Source organism: Taudactylus pleione, unplaced genomic scaffold (assembly GCF_031769625.1).
Source record: "Taudactylus pleione unplaced genomic scaffold, aTauple2 ptg001198l, whole genome shotgun sequence".
NCBI classification, from domain to species: domain Eukaryota; kingdom Metazoa; phylum Chordata; class Amphibia; order Anura; family Myobatrachidae; genus Taudactylus; species Taudactylus pleione.
In genome coordinates this window covers 290,913-314,528 of record NW_028285599.1, presented here as the reverse complement: position 1 = coordinate 314,528, position 23,616 = coordinate 290,913, and the positions used below count along the sequence as shown (strand labels likewise).

At 43.9% G+C, this 23,616-nt stretch overlaps 1 protein-coding gene across 1 annotated transcript in view; it reads left to right on the top strand.

The window, feature by feature from the left end:
- Positions 1-23,616, top strand: part of LOC148451039 (phosphatidylinositol 3-kinase C2 domain-containing subunit gamma-like) — a gene marked incomplete at its 3' end in the record, with an annotated part of 402,128 nt that overhangs the window by 92,960 nt on the left and 285,552 nt on the right. The window contains exons 9-11 of the mRNA XM_088462349.1: positions 32-157; positions 10,957-10,984; positions 16,131-16,320. Coding sequence (XP_088318475.1) covers positions 32-157; positions 10,957-10,984; positions 16,131-16,320 — 344 coding nt within the window. The remainder of the gene's footprint in view (positions 1-31; positions 158-10,956; positions 10,985-16,130; positions 16,321-23,616) is intronic.

Sequence of the window (23,616 nt, the reverse complement as noted above, 5' to 3'; positions counted from 1 at the left end):
AATTTATCATTTCATATATTTTATGTGCTAGCATGCAGGAGACGGAAATGTGGTGGAATCTGTCAGAGAAATTTGCTACCTCCTTCGGTCAGTGGAAACAAAAGAAATCGCCCATGCTACCCAAAATCTGTCTGCTTCAATGTACCAGCCAGCTCAGGTGTGTGCTCTGTACCATTACTATTAGTGTGATATCACCAGCCAGCTCAGGTGTGTGCTCTGTACCATTACTATTAGTGATATCACCAGCCAGCTCAGGTGTGTGCTCTGTACCATTACTATTAGTGATATCACCAGCCAGCTCAGGTGTGTGCTCTGTACCATTACTATTAGTGTGATATCACCAGCCAGCTCAGGTGTGTGCTCTGTACCATTACGATTAGTGATATCACCAGCCAGCTCAGGTGTGTGCTCTGTACCATTACTATTAGTGATATCACCAGCCAGCTCAGGTGTGTGCTCTGTACCATTACTATTAGTGATATCACCAGCCAGCTCAGGTGTGTGCTCTGTACCATTACTATTAGTGTGATATCACCAGCCAGCTCAGGTGTGTGCTCTGTACCATTACGATTAGTGATATCACCAGCCAGCTCAGGTGTGTGCTCTGTACCATTACTATTAGTGATATCACCAGCCAGCTCAGGTGTGTGCTCTGTACCATTACTATTAGTGTGATATCACCAGCCAGCTCAGGTGTGTGCTCTGTACCATTACTATTAGTGATATCACCAGCCAGCTCAGGTGTGTGCTCTGTACCATTACTATTAGTGTGATACGTGGGGGCATACGAACACTGGGACACACACACACACACTCAAACACTCACCCACACTGACATACTCACCGCTGCTGCAGGAGACCGGGTCCCGTTGCTGGATGCAGAAGACACCACTGCGTAAGGTGAGTATTACTGACTAAGCTAATTTGGAAACTTCCAATTGCTTAATTAGTCTTTAGGAGGGGGGCCGCCGGGGTCCCAGAGCATTTCCCGACCTTTTTTTCTAAAATTGTGGAGTTTAGGAAAAATTGGTCGTGCTCTGGAGGTGTGCAATAAAAACCTCCCGGTGCTCAAAAAATCAAAAACCCCGCTCCTGCAGGAAAACCCCGCTTGTGCAGGATTTTTGCTATTCTCACCCCCAATTGAATATGCCCCTATATCTGTAGGCTTGTATTGGAGTATGACCTAATGACACCTGCTGATAGTAATAAGCTTTTATCAGCTGCCTGGGAACAGCATTCGGCCAGTTTATTGACTTTCTCTGTTAGCTAACATCCTATATCTGGTACCTACCTGGCTGTCTTTCTGTGTTTCTCCTCTGAGTTTTGGATAACTACCTCTCTGTCTCTTGAACCCAGACTCTCAGATGACTATTCTCTCTACCTCCTGACCCATGGTTCTCAGATGACTGTCCTCTCTACCTCCTGACCCATGGTTCTCAGATGACTGTCCTCTCTACCTCCTGACCCATGGTTCTCAGATGACTACCCTCTCTACCTCCTGACCCATGGCTCTCAGATAACTACCCTCTCTACCTCCTGACCCATGGCTCTCAGATGACTACCCTCTCTACCTCCTGACCCATGGCTCTCAGATGACTACCCTCTCTACTGTCACAAGCCGCCACACTGCCAATGCTGTGCGGGATGAGCGCCGGGCAAGCGTTCGGTGAAGTCTCCTCTTTCCTCCTGTTATGATCTGTGGTTAGCAGCATATTGTTTGCAGTCTTGGTTGCTGCTGAGCTTCTGCGCTAATTACTGCCTGTCTGTGTGCTACATCAGGTGCACTCTGATTGATTCTCCTGTCTGTGCACAGCCCAGGTGCTCACTGGTCTGTCATTAGGGAGACTTGCTTTGGTTGGGCCCTGTTTCTGTTAAATGCCAGCTAGCCCTTCACTTCATGCCGGTGATAGCGTTCCATGTGTTTCCGGTTCCAGTGTGGTCTCCTGTTTTCAGTCGAGTTACCTGTGTCTAGTCAGCCCCATTGTACCAGCCGCATTGTATCGTCTAGGCGGCACGGTCTGCCATAAGTATTACCAGCCGTTTGTGTCATCTGGGTGGCTCGGTCTGCATTCCTGTCTCCTGCCGTTTGTGCCATCAGGTGGCACTAAGCGCACTTCAGTGTCCAGAGTACACTACCCAGTGTACAACCGCTGGTGTCATCCCGGCAGCGCTCAGTGTCTCCTTGCCAAGTTCATCCAGCCCTCAAGGCTGCTGCAGAGCCCATAGGCTGCGACTCCTTTCATTGACTGTTAGTACTGGCCCTCAGGCCACAGCAAGCCCAGAGGCTGCTACCGGGCCAAAGGCTGCACCTCATCCTACTGGCCCTCAGGCCACAACTAGCACAGGCTGCTGCCGGCCCAAAGGCCGCATCTGATCTTACCGGCCCACAGACCTCATCCAACCAGGCACCTCCAGCCCTCAAGGCTGCTTCTGGCACAAAGGTCGCACCTCATCCTACTGGTCCATAGGCCACAGCCAATCAGTTATCTTCAGCCCTCAAGGCTGCTACACGGCCACATCAAGCCAAGGTATACCGGCCCTCAACGCCGTAGCGGGACTTATACCCAATTATCTGACCTGAGCTGTAACATCTACCTCCTGACCCATGGTTCTTGGACAATTACCTATCTACCTCCTGACCAATGGTTTTTCAAATTACTAACCTCTCTACCTCCTGACCCATTGTTCTCACATAATTGCCTCTCTATCTCCTGACCCTTGGTTTTCGGATTACTACCCTCTCTACCTCCTGACGGTTCTTAGACAATTGCCTCTCTGACTACCGGATGACTACCCTGTCTGGTTCTGAACCGCTGGCTATTAGCTGAACGTTATTTTCTTTATTATAATCTGCCATACAAAGTCCATATTTCCAGATACAACACAGATTATCTATGCTCTGTGAATTGGACATAAACTGCAGAGATCACATCGGTGAAGTAACTGAGGTAAGAGATAAAGTTGTCAGAAGGTGGAATCCATGTAATGATGTCTGACGGGAGTCACCGTTCATTACAGAGTTATTATGAACAAGAGCCGTCCGTTCATGTTAGCAGAGGTTTGTTACCTTTCCTGACAGTGAGCAGAGCTTTGATTTATTCATTCATGGTATTAGTTGCAGAAGGTGATGAGGCATCGCCCTGGGGGCATCTATCATCGCACCCAGCAATACGGCTGAATTTCCAGAAGTTCAGTGTCGGTTCAGCGTGTTCCCTGCTCTGAGAATTTTGCTGAATCAAAGCTTCTTTGGGAATTTGAAAGGTCGGATTTAGTTTATTTTCAAAGCTGAAATGCTGATGGCAAATAATCTCTCATTGGCAGTCTGGCTATTCTTCCTGAAACAAAAGCGAACGGAGAGCACGTTAGACACTAACACAGGAGACTTCCCATCACTGTGAGAACCGGAGCTCGCTACCTTCCCTGTACCATGCTCGCACCTCTGGTAGCGTGGGTGTATGTATAATGGGCGCAGGGTGCACAGGCCTCTGGGTCTAGGGAAGCCCACACCCTGCACCCATTCAATATACTTACCTCTCCATCAGCACAGCGGGTATCACGGGAACATGTTTCTGGAGATCTGTGTATGAGCGCTGCTGGAATCACCGGGGACAGTGCCAGCGAGAGAAGGGGGGGGTGACCACACGGAGGCTGCACATGGGCACTACCCTCTCATGATCTGCCTCTGCCATGATAGACACCAAATGGTAGACTGGTACAAAAAGACGACTGGGTCAAAAGGTCAACATTGAAATGGTCGACACAAAAATGGTTGACACATTTTTGTTTAATAACTCTAACCCTTCCTCCTGGTTCCTAACCGTAGGGGTAAGTGCCTGACCCTAACCGCCCCTTCTAGTGCTTAACTAACCCTAACCCTCCAGTAAGTGCCTAAACATCCCTCCTAGTGCCTAACCATTGGGGTAAGTACCTAACCCTAAACATCCCTCCTAGTGCCTAACCATTGGGGTAAGTACCTAACCCTAAACATCCCTCCTAGTGCCTAACCATTGGGGTAAGTACCTAACCTTAACCATCCCTCTTAGAGAATAATCATAACCATTGGGGTAAGTGCCTAACCCTAACCATCCCTCCTAGAGCTGAACCCTAATTCTCCGGTAAGTTCCTAACAAAAAATAAAATGTCAACCATTTTGTTCCGACCATTTCAATGGCGACAACTTGACCCTGACAACCTTTTATTCCTGTCTATCTTCATCCATTTCGACTTTTTGTCCCTGTCTACCTGTTGACTGTCTACCATTCGGTGTCTATCTAGTCATTGTCAACCTTTTTACTGTAGATCTATTGACTGGGACCCGGGAGAACCCAGAGTGTAAAGTTTGGCCATTACACTGGTCCAGTTTTTGGGCTTTGACATAACAGCCGTCTGCTTGGAAGAAATTATAAATTGACCCAAAACCAGTTGTGAAGAGTAGTGACAATAAGGAACCATTGGTTTTAGGGGGTTTATCTATCTTTTGCTAAATAGGCGTCCAGGTGAGAGACATGAAAAGGAGCCATAACTAGGGATGTGTTACACAAATTAGTGCCGCTAAGTAACATCTACTCTTCCAGTTGCTTAATGTGTTATGTAAAGCACCGCTCATACAATAAGCTGTACACATGCGCAGAATGACAGATAGCGCTCTGGCGTTACGTATATAATCAGTTCTGCTTATGTAGATTTAATTCCTGTATAATTTTATATCATCCTCTCAGCCCTTTATCCTTAAGGTCTTATGTGTTACTGTAAGTAGTGTGATAGGATCACTGGTAAAGTGGTCTGTGGCAGGTACATTGGTCCCAGATTCCTGTCTTTTGTGTTTTAAACCCCCAGGAGAAAGTCTGCAGTGTAGCAGGCTTGAGTCTCGGCTTTTTGAAAAGCTGGTTTGGGACCTGGGGGTTGTGGGTGAGAGGAGAGGGAGGGCTCCACCCACGGCCACTCCATGTTTTGGTTCTCTTAGCCTGGTAACAGGCTTGATTGGGTTCCCACCTGAGAGTGGCCAATATAAGCCTAGTGTGTTGAGGGCTGATTGTCTCCCCTGGGAGAGCAGACAGGGAGTTTGCTCAGAGACACTTGGAAAACCTATCTGTGAGTACTGTGCTGTGCTTTGTTGCTGGCGAGGGCATTAGGCCCTGCCAGGTTCTGGTAATGAGGGAACTACCTGTGAAGTTAGTGCCCCGACAGGGCTAGGATTTACGTTTATGTTTTCTTTGTGTTATTTCTGACATTGTACAATAAAGACTGGCGCCGACCAGCTTGTACTTGCATCCAGACTGGTGTGCTGCTTCCCTGCTGCTGTGTGTGTGTGTGTAAGGAAGGAGTCCTCTACCCAGGAGAGGGACCCCCTAACCTAACTGTGTCACAATATGGTGGAGAATGCGGGCACCCACACACACTGAAGTTGCAGCAAGAGGAAAACTTTCCGTTTAAAAATTAAAGGGACAGACACCCAATTTGTGAGTGTGGAAATAACGCTGTGTCCTTGGAGTCCCATAGAGGAGGCGTCAGCCCATGCTCAGAGAGGCAAGGTTCAGCTTCCAACCTACACCCCAGGACAAAATGGAGGACATTATTAAAGCCCTGCTCCAAGCTACAGCAGCTCAGCAGGAATCTACCAGGGCTCTGCAGGAATCCACCAGGGTACAACTGTTGGCCTTGGAGACAGCCCAGGGGCAACAACAGGTTGCCATCGAGGAAACCCGCCGGGCCTTAGCGCAAAACAGCCAGGCCATAAAAGAGGTGGTACAGCACCTGATCGCCTGGCCCAGAGATGTTGGTACTGGTCCTCCCACCACCACTCACTCCGTACGAGCCAGTCACTTCCTCCAGAAGATGACTTCGGGCGATGATGTGGAGGCCTATCTCACCGCGTTTGAAAGAACGGCCGAAAGGGAGAGTTGGCCCAAGGAGCAGTGGGCAAGTCTGGTGGCACCTTTTTTGTCTGGGGAGCCACAAAAGGCCTATTTTGACTTATGCCTGGCTGATGCCAAGGACTATAAAAAACTAAAACAGGAGATCCTAACTCGCTTGGGAGTCACCACCTTTGTTCGTGCCCAACGGGTCCACCGCTGGGAGTTCCATATGGACAAGCCTCCACGTTCACAGATGCATGACCTCGTCCATCTGTCCTCAAAATGGCTACAGCCCGAGACGCTGACGGGACCACAGATCGTGGAAAGGGTCGTGATGGACCGGTACCTGCGATCATTACCTGTGACTCTGCGCAAGTGGGTGAGCCATGCAGACCCTAAGTCCGCGGACCAGTTGGTCGAGCTGGTGGAGAGGTACGTGGCGGCTGAGGAGCTGATGAGTATGCCCCACCGAGCCCCGATGGCGCACCGGCGAACTCCCACTGACACTGGTAAGACTGTTCCAGGGGAGAAGGGTGCTGGGCGGTGGAATGTACCTAAGACTGAGGGTGTAGAACCTGGAGACAGGCCTGCCAGGCCGGGAAGGTTCTTGCCCCGTAAACGACTAGACAATAATATGACTCAGTGTTTCCGATGTGGTGGCTTCGGCCATATTGCCGCTAATTGTGCACTTACAACTGAACCTATGCAATGTGATACTGCTCATGTCTACCGCAGGGGGTCTTTCTTTGCACAGATAGCCTGTACGGCTGACCGGCAGGCTGTGACTGATAAGCACATGTGTGTACTCACTGTAGATGGCAACCGAGTAGAGGCACTGTTAGACTCTGGTAGCTTGGTGACACTTATAAAAGCTGAGCTGGTGAACCCCTTGCGGTGTGAGGGGAAAACTGTTGGTGTGAACTGCATACATGGGGATACTCGATATTATGTTACTGCCGAGGTGAACATCGAGACACCATGTGGTTCTGCTATAGTTTCTGTGGGTTTGGTGCATGGTCTGATGTACGATGCAATATTGGGGAGAGACTTTGCTCACTTCTGGAAGTTGTGGGAAAGCCGTTTTGTTCCAGAGGTGAACAACCCCGATCCATTTGAGAAGGTTGTCGATGTAGTGGAGGCGGGAGTTTCTTCTGAGTCAGTTATTCCCTTTTTCTACTATGATTGGCGAACTAGAGAATGCGGAGCGTGACGGTGGCCCGCCAACTGATGTGCCTCCCATTGAGGTGGGAAGTGTTGTTGGGCCAGGTGATCGTCTGCCTGATTTAGAGGTCAGAAGAGAGGTCTTTGCTGTGGAGCAGTTGAATGACCCTACTTTGGTAAAAGCCAGGGAGAATGTAAAAGTAGTTGATGGTAAACCCGTAGACCCTGATAGTTCTTTGTCCTATCCCCACATGGCAATGTGGCAGGATTTGTTATATCAGGTGACTAAGAAGGGGGAAGATGTTGTGGAACAACTAATAGTTCCCAAAGCCTACAGAAGAACAGTGTTGGATCTGGCCCATGGTCATATAACGGCAGGCCATCTAGGGGTAGAGAAAACCACTGAGCGAATAATGCAGAGGTTTTCCTGGCCCGGGCTTCATAAAGAGGTATCTGACTTTTGCGCATCCTGCCCTGAGTGTCAGTATCATGCTCCCAGGCCACATTTTAAGGGTCCACTAGTTCCATTGCCTATCATAGAGGTGCCGTTTGAAAGAATAGCGATGGATTTGGTGGGACCCTTAATGAAGTCTGCCAGGGGACACCAGTATATTCTGGTCATAATGGATTACGCTACCAGGTACCCGGAAGCGATCCCGTTGCGCAATACGTCAACCAAGACCATTGCCAGAGAGCTAGTTCATGTCTTTAGCAGGCTGGGTATACCTAAGGAGATACTAACTGACCAGGGTACACCGTTTATGTCCAAAGTCATGAAAGAGTTATGCCGCCTGTTCAAAATCGAACAGTTAAGAACTTCGGTTTATCACCCCAAAACCGATGGGCTGGTCGAAAGGTTTAACAAGACGTTAAAACACATGCTTAGGAAAGTGGTCGACAAGGATGGTAGGGATTGGGAGTACTTATTGCCGTATTTATTGTTGGCCATAAGAGAAGTTCCCCAGTCCTCCACCGGGTTTTCACCCTTCGACTTGTTGTATGGGAGACACCCAAGGGGGTTACTAGACATTGCCAAAGAGACATGGGAGGGGCAGTCTAGTCCTTACAAAACCGTGATTGAGTATGTTTCTCAAATGCAGGAGAGAATTGCTGCGGTAGTGCCGATAGTGAGAGAGCACCTGGAACAGGCTCAACAGGCACAGCAGAGGGTATACAACCGCAATGCTCGGTTACGCAGCTTTGCTCCTGGGGACAGAGTGTTAGTATTGGTTCCCACTGTGGAAAATAAACTTTTGGCTAAATGGCAAGGGCCCTTTGAAATCTTAGAAAGAGTGGGGCAGGTCAATTACAAAGTTTACCAGCCGGGGAAAAGAAAGCCGGAACAGATATACCATATAAAGATAGAACGGTACTGTCGGCCGTCCGAGACCCTCCAGTAAGTCCAGGGCCCTTAGTTCCCGAAGTGACAGTGGCAAAAACCCTGTCGGCAATTCAACAAGAGGTCAAGGTGTTTCTGATTAGAAATAGGGTGCTGTTCTCTGACGTACCTGGGAAAACCTCGGTCATTAAACATGACATCATCACTGACCCAGGGGTTAAAGTTAATCTAAAGCCCTATAGGTTACCAGAAGCACAAAGAGAATCTGTGTCGTAAGAAATTAAAAATATGCTAGAGTTAGGGGTTATTGAAGAATCGCATAGTGAATGGTCAAGTCCCATTGTGTTGATTCCAAAGCCCGACTGGAGTGTGCGTTTCTGCAATGACTTCCGAAAGTTGAACAGTGTTTCAAAATTCGATGCCTACCCGATGCCAAGAGTGGATGAACTGATTGAGAGACTAGGGACGGCAAGGTATTTAACCACTCTTGACCTAACCAAAGGGTATTGGCAAGTACCGTTAACCGAGAGCGCCAAACAAAAGACAGCTTTTTCAGCGCCAGAGGGCTTGTTTCAGTACAAGATGTTGCCCTTCGGGCTACATGGGGCACCTGCTACCTTCCAAGGAATGATGGACAGGATTCTAAGGCCCCATAAACGGTATGCGGCTGCTTATCTGGATGACGTGGTCGTTCATAGTCCTGATTGGCAGTCTCACTTACCCAGGGTACAAGCAGTGTTGGACTCCATCTATAAGGCAGGTTTGACAGCCAACCCAAAAAAGTGTTGTCTAGGCATGGAGGAAGTAAAATATCTGGGATACACCATTGGCAGAGGCCTGATAAAGCCTCAGCTCAATAAGGTTGATGCCATACAAAACTGGCCACGGCCTCTGAATAAGAAGCAGGTGAGAGCCTTCTTGGGAATTACGGGGTACTACAGGAGGTTTATACCCAACTTTGCCACCATGGCAGTCCCACTGACTGACCTGACCAAAGGCAAACAAAAAGTCATGGTAGAATGGAGTCCTGAGGCAGAGAAAGCTTTTCCGGAGTTGAAAGTAGCGTTGTGTTCCCAACCAGTCCTGATGACTCCTAATTTTGAAAGCGAATTCATAGTACAAACCGATGCATCAGAAGTAGGTATAGGAGCCGTCCTGTCCCAGAACAAGGAGGGTGAGGAACACCCTATTTTCTATCTTAGCAGAAAGTTGAATGTACATGAGAGAAACTATGCCACAGTGGAGAAAGAGGCGTTGGCCATAAAGTGGGCGTTAGAGGCTCTCAGGTACTACTTGGTCGGAAGAAAGTTCAAATTGATCACTGACCATGCCCCTCTGAAGTGGATGTATGAAAATAAGGACAGTAATGCGAGAATTACGAGATGGTTCTTGGCGTTACAAACTTTTACATTTTCAGTGGAACACAGGCCAGGAAGCCAGCTGGCCAATGCTGACGCGTTGTCACGCGTTCATTGTTTGGGGGCTTCAGTTGTTCCGCCCCACAGGTCGAAACAAAGGGGGGGGATATGTGATAGGATCACTGGCAAAGTGGTCTGTGGCAGGTACATTTGTCCCAGATTCCTGTCTTTTGTGTTTTAAACCCCCAGGAGAAAGTCTGCAGTGAAGCAGGCTTGAGTCTTGGCTTTTTGAAAAGCCGGTTTGGGACCTGGGGGTTGTGGGTGAGAGGAGAGGGAGGGCTCCACCCACGGCCACTCCAGGTTTTGGTTCTCTTAGCCTGGTAACAGGCTTGATTGGGTTCCCACCTGAGGGTGGCCAATATAAGCCTAGTTTGTTGAGGGCTGATTGTCTCACCTGGGAGAGCAGACAGGGAGTTTGCTCAGAGACACTTGGAAAACCTATCTGTGAGTACTGTGCTGTGCTTTGTTGCTGGCGAGGGCATTAGGCCCTGCCAGGTTCTGGTAGTGAGGGAACTACCTGTGAAGTTAGTGCCCCGACAGGGCTAGGATTTTTGTTTGTTTTCTTTGTTTTCTGTCATTGTACAATAAAGACTGGTGCCGACCAGCTTGTACTTGCATCCAGACTGGTGTGCTGCTTCCCTGCTGCTGTGTGTGTGTGTGTGTGTGTGTGTAAGGAAGGAGTCCCCTACCCAGGAGAGGGACCCCCTAACCTAACTGTGTCACAATAGTTTGAACGCACGACCTGCGCAGGACCATTAAGGCAGCAGCCTGTCCTGTATCCATGCTGGGTGACCATGCTGCGTGTCCATGCTAGGTGACCATGCTAGAACCTGTTCAGCCATGGCCAAGGCAGTTTGTATGACTCGCGCACATTCCATCGTACATGGAAACACTGTAACAGTAATATCTCAGTGAATTATTACATTATCTAAGTGTTGAGCTCTTCTCCCCTGGTCCTAGGTACAGTCAGTGAGTGATCGGAGACACAAGGATAGTCTTTTGTGACGGGCAAGATGGAGGACAAGTGTCCACCGCAAAGTCCTCCATAATATACTGTATATCAGCAGAAGCCGCCTTTATATTGAATCACTTCCAGTTTAATTGTGGATTTTTCCAAATAAGTTCAATTAAATTGCGGGAAATTTTTCAAGTTGTTAACTCAGATTTTCTGATTTCCCCACAGATCTGGACGCAGTCGCCAACCACTCTGTGTAAGTAACGTAATATGCGCTTATTACACTGACATCTATTATACACTATGGGGCGTGTTTATTAGAACTTTGCAGTGTGCACAAATGTGCAGCCGTATCAGACACTTTGTAGACTACACAGAACAATGACACAATAATGCTGGAATGTTACATCACTTGTACAGGTGGCCATACAGTGCGGGCGCTGCTCTGTGCAACCGATTAATGCCGGCGCTGCTCTGTGCAACCGATTAATGCCGGCGCTGCTCTGTGCAACCGATTAATGCCGGCGCTGCTCTGTGCAACCGATTAATGCCGGCGCTGCTCTGTGCAACCGATTAATGCCGGCGCTGCTCTGTGCAACCGATTAATGCCGGCGCTGCTCTGTGCAACCGATTAATGCCGGCGCTGCTCTGTGCAACCGATTAATGCAGCATGATGGGAGCACGTTACCTCTTCTACTGGGGAACCGATAGGGTGTTCCTGAAGTAGTGTTGAACGCAAGTCAAATGTAATCGCTCTCACATTGCAATTCAGACCCGCACGCTAGTCTGTGTTCGCACGTAGCCTGCTGATGTTTGCAATGTGCGCATGTGTATAAGACGCAGTGCGTGAACTAGGTAATGTGATCGGGAAGCATTCGCACGCTGCACATAGCCGCCTCGATAGACTGAGTGACAGGACGAGCCGTTTGTGGGTGGCGACAGGAGATGGTCGATGGTAACGGGGGAGTGGTGGTGCAAACGCAGGCGTGTCTGTGCATCTTAACGCCGTTTCAGAGGTGTGCATAAATAAGACGCAGCGTCACCATACACATCACATGGCTGAATTACACACAGCAGTGCTTGCGGAAGGGTATGGTCAGTCATAAGTGCTGCGTATGGGTCCGATGTTACTCGATGTTACCGATTGTTACATACACTTCCTGGAGATGACGTGTTACTAAGAGAAAGTGGGCGTCTTGTGACAGGCTGGTGGCGTCTAAATACAAATTCCGCAATTGCACGCCAAGACATAGTGGGCGTGGTAATGCCTTGCCGTGCGATCGCGGAATTTACATACTTTAGCAGCTGACGGCTGTGTGCGAACGCATCTAGCGAGCGGGTCTGAATCGGGCCCTAAGTGCGAATACTTGTCTGTTGCCGGTAATCCCTTCTCCGTACGCTTGGATTCCTAGCCGCTATAATGCTCAGAGTCCCTCACCAGCCCTATTCTATCCTTCTGCAAACTGTTGTAATTACGCTTTCACACTATTCCTCATGGCGCACAGTTGCGTTACCACGACCTCTCCGAACTTTGCCTATGTGATAATGGCCACTTGCACCCCTACAGACATAACGGTAGCTGTTCCTGGAATGAATTACGTGTGCAGTGTGAAAACAGTCGTACGCTCAGCTGAGCCTCAGTCACATACAAATGAAGACTGGTGTCACTATCCTCAGAAGTATATATGTTATGTATGGATGGGGTCAGTATGAGCGCATAGATATAACCCGCTCCCAGTACAGGAGGATATACACATTTATTGCCAAGCGCGGAAACCACTGATTGCAGCCACTGTTTGTGTAGCTCTAAATCCGGCCCTCAGGAGCCACGTTATTAGGTACACCTTCCTATTACTGCAAATATCCAGTCAGCAACTCAGTGCATAAAGGATATAGAGATGGCCAAAATGCTCAGTTATTGACTGCTGAAACTAAATACCAGACTGATAGTTGGTTTCATGCTTTGAGCATCTCAGAAACTGCTGATTTCCTGGGATTGTCACTCACAACAGTCACTGGAGCAGAGGTGGGCAATAAGTGGCGCTCCAGCTGTTGTTGAACTACAAATCCCAGCATGAATTGTAACAGTTTTTGCATGTCCAAATAGCAAAACTGTGGCAGGGCATATTGGGATGTGTAGTTCAACAACAGCTGGGGGTGGGGTGCTTATTACCCACCCCTACTGCAGAGGTTACGGAGAGTGGGGCGCAAAACAGACCGTCCAGTGAGTGGCGGTCCTGCGGTTAATTATACCGCTTTTATACCTAAATTCCAGGTCTGACTCGGAGGCTGGAACAGGGTTTCAAACCGGATCAGAGCCGGGATTTAGCCGGCGCCAAACGACGATATTACCGAGACGGCGTCGTTCACAGCGGAGCCTGGCCTGCAGTGACCCGGCTCCACCGGCGTGGTAGTGGACGCTTGGAGATGACATAATCTCCAAGCGTCCTTCGTGACCCAGATCGCGCCATTTATACTGCAGGTTTACACAGGTCATTCCCATGTTATAGGTGGATTGTAGCCCTGTAACCCTGCAATAACCCGGGTTTTAGCTCTGCTGTAAAATGGGTATTAGAGAAGTCAGAGGACAATGCCCAGACTGCTTCCAGCTGACACGGGTGACAGTAGCTCAGATAACCGAGGGTTACATCAGTGCTACGCAGCAGAGCATACGTGACCGCCCAGCACGTAACACCTTGTAGTGGCCGCCTCTGTCTCACCATGTAATGACAGCAGGATAACGTGTTATGTCACACCACATGACAATGTGATCCGTGTACACCAATGGCTGCCTCTGTCTCACCATGTAATGACAGCAGGATAACGTGTTATGTCACACCACATGACAATGAGATCCGTGTACCCCAATGGCCGCCTCTATCTCACCATCTAATGACAGCAGGATAACGTGTTGTGTCACACCACATGACAATGACATCCGTGTACCCCAATGGCCGCCTCTGTCTCACCATCTAATGACAGCAGGATAACGTGTTATGTCACATCACATGACAATGACATCCGTGTACCCCAATGGCCGCCTCTGTCTCACCATGTAATGACAGCAGGATAACGTGTTATGTCACACCACATGACAATGAGATCCGTGTACCCCAATGGCCGCCTCTGTCTCGCCATCTAATGACAGCAGGATATGCAAATCCAGTGCACGCCCAGCAAGGCAGGCGATCATACAGGCATCGGCACACCCACTGTTTTTTGGCATGCGATCACTTAGTGTATGCAGGCACCCACCAGCCATTCATAAGACGCCCACTTGCGCACGTCCTCTCCAGGAAGTTCATGAAACCATCGGATGTGATCGCAGTGCTTGAGGTTGACTATACCCTGCCTCAAGCACTGCGATCTCTTCAATTTCAACCAGGTGACGTGTACAATGACGCTGCCTGTTAATTATGCACACCTCTGAAACGGCGTTGAGACGCTCAGGCACGCCTGTGTCCGCACCTCCATTCCCCCGTTTGTAGTGGCCAGCCCCTGTCACACCCACAAATGGCTTCTTCTGTCACTCATTCATTAGGCTGTCTATGCTGGGCGAGCGAACGCGCGCAAGCACATTGCGATGCATGCGCAGATTGCAAATATCGGCCAGCTATGAGCGATCGCATCCTAGCGAGCGGGTCTGAATCAGCTCCATAGTTCCCTCCGCAGGGGAAATGCAGCTGCCCGGTGATGTGGCGAGGGCAGGCATCGCATGTCATTACGCCCTGTCAGCAAATCGCAGGTCTATGAAGAGGGGTTGCGGCCATTATGATGCCATTCTCATAGAATAACATGGTCTGGGGGACGCCCTCACTGACTGTTTGGGAGCGTAGGTAGGTAGATGTGCTTTAGGATGTGGGGGAAGGGAGATTTGCAGCATGAAAATGCAGCCGTCAGATCCGTAGCTTCTGCGTGATGCGATCATGTCGCCATGGGCCGGAGCTTCCCAGGATTGTGTCCAGCACAGTCATACCCTACTAGAGCCGAATACATAATACAGTGGCCTCTGCGTGTAAGTGTGTGATCTAATGTGCTAGTAGCTCTGCTCTCCCTGCCGCTCATTTATTGATGATGGGATTATACCGGTCTGTACGTGCACTCCCGGCGGTTCCTCTATAGATGAATATTACATCACCCATATTACACTGGAAGAGGTTGGTGTTCAGGTAGCAGCCACTAGATGGCAGTGCAGCACACTCAACATTCACTCCTCACCCATTTCCAAATGTCCAATTGGCACCAACAGAGCAAAACTGATTTATGAGTCTGGTACATTTCTATGCAGCAATTCTCCCATGGCCCATACAGGTCTATGCAGCAATTCTCCCATGGCCCATACAGGTCTATGCAGCAATTCTCCCATGGCCCATACAGGTCTATGCAGCAATTCTCCCATGGCCCATACAGGTCTATGCAGCAATTCTCCCATGGCCCATACAGGTCTATGCAGCAATTCTCCCATGGCCCATACAGGTCTATGCAGCAATTCTCCCATGGCCCATACAGGTCTATGCAGCAATTCTCCCATGGCCCATACAGGTCTATGCAGCAATTCTCCCATGGCCCATACAGGTCTATGCAGCAATTCTCCCATGGCCCATACAGGTCTATGCAGCAATTCTCCCATGGCCCATACAGGTCTATGCAGCAATTCTCCCATGGCCCATACAGGTCTATGCAGCAATTCTCCCATGGCCCATACAGGTCTATGCTGCAATTCTCCCATGGCCCATACAGGTCTATGCTGCAATTCTCCCATGGCCTATACAGGTCTATGCAGCAACTCTCCCATGGCCTATAAAGGTCTATGCAGCAACTCTCCCATGGCCCATACAGGTCTATGCAGCAATTCTCCCATGGCCTATCCTGGTCTATAGTAAGACGCCGCTGTATTTACTGTGCAGAGTGTGGTGAGAGGACTGTATGGATACTATAACGTGTATTCTTTCCCCTATAGCCCCTGTGCAGAGTGCGATGAGAGGACTGTATGGAATCTATACTGTGTGTTCTCTCCCCTATAGCCCCTGTGCAGAGTGCGTGAGAGGACTGTATGGAATCTGTGTGTTCTGTCCCCTATAGCCCCTGTGCAGAGTGCGGTGGGAGGACTGTATGGAATCTATAATGTGTATTCTCTCCCCTATAGCCCCTGTGCAGAGTGTGGTGAGAGGACTGTATGGAATCTATAATGTGTGTTCTGTCCCCTATAGCCCATGTGCAGAGTGTGGTGAGAGGACTGTATGGAATCTATAATGTGTGTTCTGTCCCCTATAGCCCCTGTGCAGAGTGTGGTGAGAGGACTGTATGGAATCTATAATGTGTGTTCTCTCCCCTATAGCCCCTGTGCAGAGCGCGGTGAGAGGACTGTATGGAATCTATAATGTGTGCTCTGTCCCCTATAGCCCCTGTGCAGAGCGCGGTGAGAGAACTTTCCAGGGTCATTTCCCAGCTTATCAACATCTACAGCAGAAGTTTCCAGGCTGATTTCCAGGCTGTAGTTAGCCGTGCGACCGGCCCCCCGGACACTAAGCAGCCGCACCTGAGCTTCCACCTATACGCAGCGCACAACCTGCCTGAGAGATGGGCAACAAGGTCAGATATAATCGTCACACGCGGCGTCACACAGCGATTACACGTCTTCCCCTGATTAGTAATAAATCTGTTACTAACATGACAGTCTGTGTCTCATTGTACTCAGGGTCTCATTCAGACCCGCTCGCAAGCGGGTCGATGTTACAATGGAGGGAGCTCCGTCGTGCGCATGCGTGAGACCCGGACAGCGACAGCCAAGCTGTCGCTCCGCATCTCGCACCAAAGGGGGCGTGCTGTCGATGGTGACTGACAGCACGCCCCCTTTGGTGGGCGTGCCGGGGGCATGGCTGCCAGACGGAGGCGTTACCATTGGAATGCCTACCGTCTGAGTCCGGCCCCACTGACATCACTAGTGATGTCAGTGGGAGTGATTTGGGCTCTTATAGAGCCAAAAGCACTCCAGGGCTTGCGGCCACGAGACCCTTCCGCAGGGTCTCGTCGCAAGCCCGATGGTCGCGATGGTCTTGACGATCGCGACCATCATCATGGACGTTCGCATGAGCTGTGGGTGGTAACCCACAGCTATGCGAGCGTCCATAAGGCCGCTCCAAGTTGAGGTTGAGGTTCTGGTCAGAGCAGAGCCGGCGTGACCCAATAACACATTTATCTAATATTTAGTGAATAGGTCATTAGCATATTATTTATTTACACATTGTATTTCACTAATTAGATGTGATCTTATTACTATTATTACAAATGTGATTTCTCTTCTTGTCTTAATAAAATCTACAGGACATTAAAATAATGATTTTTTATTGTATTAATATACTGATAAGTTTGCTAATTTTATTCATTGAGACGTTAAACTATCAAATAATCACATTTGTAACAATTTACTGGTAAAAGGATTTTACTCCTGATACAGTGACAGTAACAGGGAATAATAATATCCTGCTAAGTAACAATAAGTAACAGGGAATAATAATATCCTGCTAAGTAACAATAAGTAACAGGGAATAATAATATCCTGCTAAGTAACAATAAGTAACAGGGAATAATAATATCCTGCTAAGTAACAGGGAATAATAATATCATGCTAAGTAATGGGGAATAATAATATCCTGCTAAGTAACAATAAGTAACAGGGAATAATAATATCCTGCTAAGTAACAGGGAATAATAATATCATGCTAAGTAATGGGGAATAATAATATCCTGCTAAGTAACAAGTAATAGGGAATAATAATATCCTGCTAAGCAACAATAAGTAACAGGGAATAATAATATCCTGCTAAGTAACAATAAGTAACAGGGAATAATAATATCCTGCTAAGTAACAGGGAATAATAATATCCTGCTAAGTAACAATAAGTAACAGGGAATAATAATATCCTGCTAAGTAACAATAAGTAACAGGGAATAATAATATCCTGCTAAGTAACGAAGAATAATAATATCCTGCTAAGTAACAATAAGTAACAGGGAATAATAATATCATGCTAAGTAACAGGGAATAATAATATCCTGCTAAGTAACAATAAGTAACAGGGAATAATAATATCCTGCTAAGTAACAATAAGTAATAGGGAATAATAATATCCTGCTAAGTAACAATAAGTAACAGGGAACAATAATATCCTGCTAAGTAACAGGGAATAATAATATCATGCTAAGTAACAATAAGTAACAGGGAATAATAATATCCTGCTAAGTAACAATAAGTAACAGGGAATAATAATATCCTGCTAAGTAACGAAGAATAATAATATCCTGCTAAGTAACAATAAGTAACAGGGAATAATAATATCCTGCTAAGTAACAATAAGTAACAGGGAATAATAATATCCTGCTAAGTAACAATAAGTAACAGGGAATAATAATATCCTGCTAAGTAACGAAGAATAATAATATCCTGCTAAGTAACAATAAGTAACAGGGAATAATAATATCCTGCTAAGTAACAATAAGTAACAGGGAATAATAATATCATGCTAAGTAACAGGGAATAATAATATCCTGCTAAGTAACAATAAGTAACAGGGAATAATAATATCCTGCTAAGTAACAATAAGTAACAGGGAATAATAATATCCTGCTAAGTATCAATAAGTAACAGGGAATAATAATATCCTGCTAAGTAACAGGGAATAATAATATCCTGCTAAGTAACAATAAGTAACAGGGAATAATAATATCCTGCTAAGTAACAATAAGTAACAGGGAACAATAATATCCTGCTAAGTAACAGGGAATAATAATATCATGCTAAGTAACAATAAGTAACAGGGAATAATAATATCCTGCTAAGTAACAATAAGTAACAGGGAATAATAATATCCTGCTAAGTATCAATAAGTAACAGGGAATAATAATATCCTGCTAAGTAACAGGGAATAATAATATCCTGCTAAGTAACAATAAGTAACAGGGAATAATAATATCCTGCTAAGTAACAGGGAATAATAATATCCTGCTAAGTAACAATAAGTAACAGGGAACAATAATATCCTGCTAAGTAACAGGGAATAATAATATCATGCTAAGTATCAATAAGTAACAGGGAATAATAATATCCTGCTATGTAACAATAAGTAACAGGGAATAATAATATCCTGCTAAGTAACAATAAGTTACAGGGAATAATAATATCCTGCTAAGTAACAATAAGTAACAGGGAATAATAATATCCTGCTAAGTAACAATAAGTAACAGGGAATAATAATATCCTGCTAAGTAACAATATGTAACAGGGAATAATAATATCCTGCTAAGTAACAATAAGTAACAGGGAATAATAATATCCTGCTAAGTAACAATAAATTACAGGGATTAATAATATCCTGCTAAGTAACAGGGAATAATAATATCCTGCTAAGTAACAATAAGTAACAGGGAATAATAATATCCTGCTAAGTAACAATAAGTAACAGGGAATAATAATATCCTGCTAAGTACCAATAAGTAACAGGGAATAATAATATCATGCTAAGTAACAATAAGTAACAGGGAATAATAATATCATGCTAAGTAATGGGGAATAATAATATCCTGCTAAGTAACAATAAGTAACATGGAATAATAATATCCTGCTAAGTACCAATAAGTAACAGGGAATAATAATATCATGCTAAGTAACAATAAGTAACAGGGAATAATAATATCATGCTAAGTAACAATAAGTAACAGGGAATAATAATATCCTGCTAAGTTACAATAAGTAACAGGGAATAATATCATGCTAAGTAACAGGGAATAATAATATCCTGCTAAGTATCAATAAGTAACAGGGAATAATAATATCCTGCTAAGTAACAATAAGTAACAGGGAATAATAATATCATGCTAAGTAACAATAAGTAACAGGGAATAATAATATCATGCTAAGTAACAATAAGTAACAGGGAATAATAATATCCTGCTAAGTTACAATAAGTAACAGGGAATAATAATATCCTGCTAAGTTACAATAAGTAACAGGGAATAATAATATCATGCTAAGTAACAGGGATTAATAATATCCTGCTAAGTAACAGGGAATAATAATATCCTGCTAAGTAACAATAAGTAACAGGGAATAATAATATCCTGCTAAGTAACAATAAGTAACAGGGAATAATAATATCCTGCTAAGTACCAATAAGTAACAGGGAATAATAATATCATGCTAAGTAACAATAAGTAACAGGGAATAATAATATCATGCTAAGTAATGGGGAATAATAATAACCTGCTAAGTAACAATAAGTAACATGGAATAATAATATCCTGCTAAGTACCAATAAGTAACAGGGAATAATAATATCATGCTAAGTAACAATAAGTAACAGGGAATAATAATATCATGCTAAGTAACAATAAGTAACAGGGAATAATAATATCCTGCTAAGTTACAATAAGTAACAGGGAATAATAATATCATGCTAAGTAACAGGGAATAATAATATCCTGCTAAGTAACAATAAGTAACAGGGAATAATAATATCCTGCTAAGTATCAATAAGTAACAGGGAATAATAATATCCTGCTAAGTAACAATAAGTAACAGGGAATAATAATATCATGCTAAGTAACAATAAGTAACAGGGAATAATAATATCATGCTAAGTAACAATAAGTAACAGGGAATAATAATATCCTGCTAAGTTACAATAAGTAACAGGGAATAATAATATCCTGCTAAGTAACAGGGAATAATAATATCATGCTAAGTAACAGGGAATAATAATATCCTGCTAAGTAACAATAAGTAACAGGGAATAATAATATCATGCTAAGTAACAATAAGTAACAGGGAATAATAATATCATGCTAAGTAACAATAAGTAACAGGGAATAATAATATCCTGCTAAGTTACAATAAGTAACAGGGAATAATAATATCCTGCTAAGTTATAATAAGTAACAGGGAATAATAATATCCTGCTAAGTTACAATAAGTAACAGGGAATAATAATATCCTGCTAAGTTACAATAAGTAACGGGGAATAATAATATCCTGCTAAGTAACAATATGTAACAGGGAATAATAATATCCTGCTAAGTAACAATAAGTAACAGGGAATAATAATATCATGCTAAGTAACAATAAGTAACAGGGAATAATAATATCATGCTAAGTAACAATAAGTAACAGGGAATAATAATATCCTGCTAAGTTACAATAAGTAACAGGGAATAATAATATCCTGCTAAGTTATAATAAGTAACAGGGAATAATAATATCCTGCTAAGTTACAATAAGTAACAGGGAATAATAATATCCTGCTAAGTAACAATAAGTAACAGGGAATAATAATATCATGCTAAGTAACAATAAGTAACAGGGAATAATAATATCATGCTAAGTAACAATAAGTAACAGGGAATAATAATATCCTGCTAAGTTACAATAAGTAACAGGGAATAATAATATCATGCTAAGTAACAGGGAATAATAATATCATGCTAAGTAACAATAAGTAACAGGGAATAATAATATCATGCTAAGTAACAATAAGTAACAGGGAATAATAATATCATGCTAAGTTACAATAAGTAACAGGGAATAATAATCTCCTGCTAAGTTATAATAAGTAACAGGGAATAATAATATCCTGCTAAGTAACAGGGAATAATAATATCATGCTAAGTTACAATAAGTAACAGGGAATAATAATATCCTGCTAAGTTATAATAAGTAACAGGGAATAATAATATCCTGCTAAGTTACAATAAGTAACAGGGAATAATAATATCCTGCTAAGTTATAATAAGTAACAGGGAATAATAATATCCTGCTAAGTTATAATAAGTAACAGGGAATAATAATATCCTGCTAAGTTACAATAAGTAACAGGGAATAATAATATCATGCTAAGTAACAGGGAATAATAATATCCTGCTAAGTAACAATAAGTAACAGGGAATAATAATATCCTGCTAAGTAACAATATGTAACAGGGAATAATAATATCCTGCTAAGTAACAATATGTAACAGGGAATAATAATATCCTGCTAAGTAACAATATGTACCAGGGAATAATAAAATCCTGCTAAGTAACAATAAGTAACGGGGAATAATAATATCCTGCTAAGTAACAGGGAATAATAAAATCCTGCTAAGTAACAGGGAATAATAATATCCTGCTAAGTAACAATAAGAAACAGGGAATAATAAAATCCTGCTAAGTAACAATAAGTAACAGGGAATAATAATATCCTGCTTAGTATCAATAAGTAACAGGGAATAATAATATCCTGCTAAGTTACAATAAGTAACAGGGAATAATAATATCATGCTAAGTAACGGGGAATAATAATATCATGCTAAGTAACAATAAGTAACAGGGAATAATAACATCCTGCTAAGTAACGGAATAATAATATCCTGCTTAGTATCAATAAGTAACAGGGAATAATAATATCATGCTAAGTAACAATATGTAACAGGGAATAATAATATCATGCTAAGTAACAATATGTAACAGGGAATAATAATATCATGCTAAGTAACAATATGTAACAGGGAATAATAATATCCTGCTAAGTAACAATATGTAACAGGGAATAATAATATCCTGCTAAGTAACAATAAGTAACAGGGAATAATAATATCATGCTAAGTAATGGGGAATAATAATATCCTGCTAAGTAACAATAAGTAACAGGGAATAATAATATCCTGCTAAGTAACAGGGAATAATAATATCCTGCTAAGTAACAGGGAATAATAATATCCTGCTAAGTAACAATAAGTAACAGGGAATAATAATATCATGCTAAGTAACAATAAGTAACAGGGAATAATAATATCCTGCTAAGTTACAATAAGTAACAGGGAATAATAATATCCTGCTAAGTTATAATAAGTAACAGGGAATAATAATATCCTGCTAAGTTACAATAAGTAACAGGGAATAATAATATCCTGCTAAGTAACAGGGAATAATAATATCCTGCTAAGTAACAATAAGTAACAGGGAATAATAATATCCTGCTAAGTAACAGGGAATAATAATATCCTGCTAAGTAACAATAAGTAACAGGGAATAATAATATCCTGCTAAGTAACAATAAGTAACAGGGAATAATAATATCCTGCTAAGTAACAATAAGTAACAGGGAATAATAATATCATGCTAAGTAACAGGGAATAATAATATCCTGCTAAGTACCAATAAGTAACAGGGAATAATAATATCCTGCTAAGTTACAATAAGTAACAGGGAATAATAATATCATGCTAAGTAACAGGGAATAATAATATCATGCTAAGTAACAATATGTAACAGGGAATAATAATATCCTGCTAAGTACCAATAAGTAACAGGGAATAATAATATCCTGCTAAGTAACAGGGAATAATAATATCCTGCTAAGTAACAGGGAATAATAATATCCTGCTAAGTAACAATAAGTAACAGGGAATAATAATATCCTGCTAAGTAACAATAAGTAACAGGGAATAATAATATCCTGCTAAGTACCAATAAGTAACAGGGAATAATAATATCCTGCTAAGTAACAGGGAATAATAATATCCTGCTAAGTAATAATAAGATTATAGGAGTCAGGAAACCTCCGGTCTCCATCTTTCTCCGGCTTGGCTGGTGGACGCGATATAGCCGATTATGTGACTGAAGATGGCAAATAACTTGTCCCAGAATTGGATTTCTGTGTCATATGATCGGCTCACATTGGGCTGTTTATCAATAGGTGAAGGCATTACGCCAATGCGCAAATCTGCAGAGACTGGGGTACTTTAGTATTTCTCAGCCACCCCTTCAATTGTTTCTTGATACATTGCACTGATAAGTGATTTTTGGAGTAATTTTGCCCTGTTAGGAGTAAGATGCTTCTTTTTCTGATCCAGCAGA